The sequence below is a fragment of the Dunckerocampus dactyliophorus genome, chromosome 10 (genome assembly GCF_027744805.1).
Source record: "Dunckerocampus dactyliophorus isolate RoL2022-P2 chromosome 10, RoL_Ddac_1.1, whole genome shotgun sequence".
Classification (NCBI taxonomy): domain Eukaryota; kingdom Metazoa; phylum Chordata; class Actinopteri; order Syngnathiformes; family Syngnathidae; genus Dunckerocampus; species Dunckerocampus dactyliophorus.
Window position 1 is genome coordinate 1,530,837 of NC_072828.1, and position 6,369 is coordinate 1,537,205.

The window sequence follows — 6,369 nt, forward strand, 5'->3', positions numbered from 1 at the left end:
ATCGTTCAACATGTCTGACAAAGGAGCAGGACGAAGCAGAGCTCGTTTCGTCCTGCATCTTTAGTAGATCGCACTTCCAAGGACACGAATGGACTCTTAGCGTAACCTTGTTTCTGCCCGTGTCGACATGATTTCACTCCTAACTTCCACATAGATCCTGGGAGCCCTTTCACCCTTTTTCGCTTTCGCTTGCCCGAACCAATACATTATTGGTTTTGTAACGTTGATCCTGGACAGCACGCGCTCTCTTCTCTGTTTGGTAAAAACGTACAAGTAACCGAGCAATGCTATGTTGTGGGGGAAACAGTACTACATCAGAGAACATGGAGCATAATTGTTGGGCCCACGACAAAACTGTGTTTGTACCTGTCCCATTGTGGTAGGGTGAAAACAATCAGGTATTTATGTGTACTCCTGGACCGTTGCAGACAAAATGTGTATCCGTACTATTATATCACTATTATTTTTCTGACAGATGCGCCATAGTAGTAGTAGTAGTAGTAGTACTTTATTAATCCCCAAGCAGGGAAATTCATCTGTTACAGCAGCAAGCAAGATACACAAGTATGTACACAAGTAAAGAATGCATAGTCATAGACAATGCATGCAATGCATAGACATAGTGAATACAAAATGGTTCAGGTGTTGTAGAGCCACTGTTATTCAACCTCGAAGTTTGACGGACTGATTCGCAATTTCCCACACATTTCAACACGCCGTACAAAACAGCCCACTGCAAAGAGCGGGCGTTACGCCCAAATCAACACCAAATTTGGTGCACGCCCCGAGGACATTGACAAGCACAGGTGTGCAAAATTTGAGCAGGATTGGTTGAAAAACATGGCCGGCGAACCAAAACGGCAATGCGGACCTCAGCAACTTATTGTCCATAAGTGGTTGAGCATTGGTCTAATGGTGATACAACACGTAGCCTATGCTAGCATGTCTTACACAGCATTTCCACTACAACCCATAGGGGGCACCACATATGCAGTTTACAAATATTTTTTACATGGCTGCATGTCTTGAAAAAAGATTTGAGAATAGTCTCACCCAGATCACAGATCAGTGAGGGAAAAGGATGTAATACACAAGGCACACCTACGTGTGGCGCTGTAAACAGACACGCAGCGGAACCACGTGACACGGCAAACTATAGAAGAAGAAAAAACCCACGCCATAAGTCAGTCATCTTCCGCTTTCCAAGGCTCAGCTGGACTGTTTAAACTCTAGTTACCCCGGGGGTGCAAGACCACGTAACCAAGTAACCAAGTAACCAAGTAACGTTTTGTACTGGTGACAGCACTGGACCTGCACCTCATAGCTGCTTCTCTTCATTCCATTTATTGCTCTTAGTAAGGACCTGGAATCATTAAGAATGTCAGAGAAGGAGATGAAGTGGAATTACTGTACTTGTGCGAGCAGTTTGGTGAATAAGACAACAAAATATCAGGGTTGGGAATGAGGTCCTGCCCCAGGTGGAGGAGTTCAAGTATCTCAGCGTCTTGTTCACGAGTGAGGGAAGGTTGGAGCGTGAGGTCGATAGGCGGATCGGCGCAGCGTCTGCAGTAATGCGGTCGACGTACCGCACTGATTGAAGAGAGCTGAGCCGGAAGGCAAAGCTCTCAATTTACCAGTCGAGCGACGTTCCCACCCTCACCTATGGTCATGAGCTTTGGGTCGTGACCGAAAGGAGGAGATCGTGGATACAAGCGGCTGAAGTGAGTTTCCTCCGTAGGGTAGCTGGACTCACCCTAAGAGATAGGGTGGGGAGCTCAGTCATCCGGGAGGGGCTCAGAGTAGAGCCGCTGCTCCTTCACATGGAGAGGAGCTAGGTGAGGTGGCTTGGGTATCTGGTCCGGATGCCTCCCGGACGCCTCCCTGGTGAGGTGTTCCGGGCATGCCCAGCTAGAAGAAGGCCCCGGGGAACACCTAGACACGCTGGAGGGATTATGTCTCACAGCTGACCTGCGAACGCCTTGGTGTCCTCCCGGTGGAGCTGGAGGAGGTGACCGGGGACCAGGAAGTCTGGGCTTCCCTACTAAGACTGCTGCCCTCGCGACCCGGACCCGGATAAGCGGAGGAAAATGGATGGATGGATGTCCGTCAAAATATTCACATAAAACGTTGGCTTGTCGTCAAAGCTCACGTCGAGGGGTCGCAACGTCATCGTTTTTGCAAAACAGCGGTTTCAGCCGTCTACGTGGAAACGGCAAGCCGGTGTTTTCAGATTTCCCCCACTCTGGAAGCTGCGTTTCAGGGCACCCAGAACGTTGTTTCCGTGTGGAAGAAAGGCTGAAACCATAAAATACTTGGCCGTTTTGACATGAGCATGTTCCAGTGCGGGTAGCGCCTCAGGCCCCGTCACACTGAAACGTTCCTGGGGTTGGTTTTTTTTGGCGGGTTAAAAAAGAAAGTGCATCCACACTGTGTAGGATTAGTATATGGTGTGAGTCAGTCGTCGGCCGCTTTCCAAGGCTGGTCAAGACTTATGACCAAGTGGACGGACTTCTGCGGGTCATTTTGGAGCATAAGACAAGGGAATATCATGTCCGTCATTTCCGTCAAAATATTCAGATATTATGTTGGCTGGTCGTCAAAGCTCAACAGCCCCTCAGTCGGTCCTCACCGCAACCTTTAGGTGCCATACCCAACTGTAGGGTGCCAATAAGTACGCCACTTCACAACTTTTAACAATGGAGCGGAGTTAAACTGAGGCTAACGCTACTTCATGACCATTTTGAAGCACATTTTAGACAGTAGGACTACAACGACGGGATTTTAATGAATTCAGAATGGCAAAGGGCAAAGCATCGATAGAAGGTGTCATGAAGATGAGTTGACTCACTTCCACCCTCTCAGCCATCAGAGCAAAAGGACAAACATGCACTCTTCTGCTTCCTCCTCCTCATCACCATCACCACCACCCCGCTCTGGTACGGTGTGGCGATGAGGAGGAAGCTCCATGTTTCAGAGTGAGTCTGTAAAGTTGTCTCACTAATAACACATGAGTAGCCACAAGATGGAAGACAGACGAGCTACTCACCGGTGGTCGGTTTTGAGGGAACATCCTGGCCGCCGACGCGCGTCTCTGTGCGGTTCTTGTCCTTCTTCTCTCCTGAAAAGCTTGTTCGAGGAAAACGAGGAGTCTCGGCTATATTTCGTTTTAGTGATGCATTTGTCCCGCTGTGAGAGAAGAGGGGAACAACGTCAAGGTGGAAGCCGCTCTCCACTCGCTCATTCCTCGCCTCCTTTGTTCTGGCTGCGTCTCTTCCCGGAGCACCGCCGCCCAGCTCTCGACGCTCGAGGCCGGCGGGCAGAGAGGAGCAAGGAACGCCCGGTCCTCTCGTTGTGTACGGAGAGCCTTCCTCCGGTTCTGCACAAAGTGTCCAAACTTCCAGTTTTAGCGACGTGTGGTCGGCGTCTGTGTCGCAATAAAGAGGGGAGAGTGGTTGTGTTGCTTGCAGACGGACACACAACAACAACAGCAGCAGCAGCGGCGGCGGCGGCACACTGAATGCAACCGCAGCCTCTTTTGTCTCCCTCGTCGGTCTGCACTCTTTTCACACTGCCTCACCCTCTCCCCCCTCTCTCACCCTTCAATGGGACATAACATATGAGTGGTTTCTTAAAGGGGGGGAGGGGGACACCAAGAGACACCCCCACACTCACACATACTTTCTGTTAATATTATTATGAGCCTACGCATTTTAATTCAATATTACTTGTGTTGCTTATGTGCTTTTCTTGTTGGATTGCGGTTTATATTTAAGTGTGCTTATTTTATTTATGTTGTTTTAAGTTGATTTCAACAGAGGAAAAGTGTCCGTAAAATAGTTCTCGTTGATTGAATGAAAATCTCCACGTGGGGCTGGGTGAAAAGCGCTGGCGAAAGAAGCCAATCGGCGTCGAGCAAGCCCACGTGGGGGATAACTGTCCTTTCCCTGATTGGAGCGAAGAAGCAGCACGTCAATCAAGAAGGACGGGGGGGGGGGGGGGGGGGGGCTCGAGTTGGAGTTAACCCCTTCCTGGCCACAAGGGGGAGGGTTCTAGTGATGTGAATTCCGACTCTTTTTTTCAAGAGACACGGCTGTTTTGACTCGACTCACTGACAAGATCCAACTCTTTGAGATACCAACTGGGTCCTCAGATTTTTTTGTTGCATGAATAAATTGATATTATTTGTCAAATGAATTACTAGACAGAAGCACTCATCACATACTTTTCACACTTTTCATGCGAGAACCTAAAGGGCCCCTGACATGATTCATCAACTTATATATTGTTTGTAATTATGTTCTACATTGTTTCATTTTGGAAAGTGAATGCTACATTCTCAAAAATGGCATTTATAGTTCACGGCGCCACCCGTGATGAGCTAGTTCTCGCAGCTCAGCTCGACCTCATTTCCGGAAGTGACGTCATCGGAGTACCACTCCCTTGAAATGGGCACAAGGGGGAGGGGTTCTAATGATGGGAATTCATGCTAACATTAGCATGCTAGCACTTAGCATGAGAGCACAAAGTGTTTCTCTGAGTTCTACTCATAAAGACGGCAAAATGTGACTATGATAATGTTAGCATGATAACAATGGGAGCATGCTAACGTTGGCATGTTAACACCTATCATAACAGTGCTAATTATGAAATTTTCTAAAAATGGTAGTATGCTAGTGTTAGCATGCTAACATGCTAATGTTAGCATGTTAACACCTGGCAACGTGTTAGCATGTTAACACCTGGCATGATAGCACTGTGTTTATATGAAATTGGCTAAAAATGCTACTACACTAATATTAGCATGCTAGCAATGGTAACATGCTAACGCTGGCATGATAATACCTAGTGTGAAAGTGCTAAGTGTTTATATAAGTGTCTGCTTATGAAATTGACTAAAAAGGTTAGTAAGCTAATGTTAGCATGCAAACACCTGGCATGATACTGCTAAGTGTTTATATGTGCCTACCTATGAAAATGGCTAAAATGCTAGTATGCTAATGTTAGCATGCTAACATTTAACATGATAGCACAAAGTGTTTCTACGAGTTCTACTGATAGAAACGGCACAAAATGCAACTAACGTTAGCATGCTAACAAGGCTAACGTTCATATGTAACATCTAACATGGTAGCGCAAAGTGTCTGCATATGTTAATACTCTAAATACTCTAAATACTCTATACTCTACTAAATGGCAGAAAATGCTGCTATGCTAACATGTAGCATCATAGCGAATTGTACAGTTGTGCTTCTAGACATTGGAATTGTTTCAATTGGTTGAGAAATGCGGTGGAAATTTGATTTTCAGGAGATCTGGTAATATTTTGAAACATATGAAACGGCCGCACAATATTTCCAAATGATCTGAACGATCGGAGGAATCATAATTACGAGAAAAACGGTGTAGAATTCACACACAAAAAGTCTCTGTCTTCAAAGAGTCATTCTCTTTAAAGACTCGACTCTACAGAGCCGTTTCGTTCATCAATGTCAGCAAGCGTCTTGGTGTGGTGTGGCGGATTGTAACAAGATTCAGTGGTTTTCCTGTGCCTGGCCGCAAAAGCAGCTGGTGCGGCGTGAAATCCTAACATTTTGTCCTCGTCGGCGTGGAAGATAAAAAGATGAGCACCACCATCATCATCATCATCATCATCCCTTGTGTTTTGCTAATCACCGCCTCAGGGGAAGGACTGGTAGGACCCACACTGGTGTGAATCTTGCAAGAGCACACACACGCACACACACACACACAAACACACACACGCACGCACGCATGCATCTCCCTCTGCATGTGTGTGCGTGATGTCTTCATCGCCTGGAATACGGAGAATTATTCCAGCGAAAAAAGAAATAAATGGTAGAAAATTGGTATTCTGGTGGCGAGACCCCTTTAGCAGGGCTCATAATTAGAGGGAGAGATATTGAAAAAGCAATTTCTGACAGTGGAAATCACAACCTGCCAGAGGTGGAGCTGGGAAATATACTGTCGATGCGTGCGTGTGCGTGCGTGCGTGTGTGAGAGGGAGAGAGAGAGAGAGAGAGAGGCCGAGGGGGGAGGGAGGAGGAAGAGAATAAAGGATGAAGGACAGCGGGGGGAGCTGAGAAAGACGAGTAAGTGGGGGGCGGTGGTGGAGGGGTGGGGGTTAGTGCGTGTGCAGATTGGGTTGTGCGTGTGAGGGAATGAAAGGAGAATGGGAGCGAGTGAAGTAGGAAGGAAGGATGGAGGAAGAAGGAGACACCTTTTATTGCCATTTCCCCCCACCCCCCTGTTGAATTTTAACGCACAACGCCGCCGCTTTACCCCCCCCCCCCAACGCCCCCCTCCACCCCCCAACCCCCCCATCACATTTATTGGAATAAAAAGCTCCCC

General features: G+C 47.4%; 1 protein-coding gene across 4 annotated transcripts in view; it reads right to left on the reverse strand.

Annotated features, from left to right (window-relative positions):
* The window catches only part of tle2a (TLE family member 2, transcriptional corepressor a), a 69,399-nt gene extending 65,808 nt beyond the window's left edge, over positions 1–3,591 (reverse strand). For all 4 annotated transcript variants that reach the window (XM_054789652.1, XM_054789649.1, XM_054789651.1 and 1 more), the window contains exon 1: positions 3,047–3,591. In XM_054789652.1, coding sequence (XP_054645627.1) covers positions 3,047–3,070 — 24 coding nt within the window. In that variant the 5' untranslated portion in view covers positions 3,071–3,591. The remainder of the gene's footprint in view (positions 1–3,046) is intronic.
* Between the last annotated feature and the right edge of the window lie 2,778 nt (positions 3,592–6,369).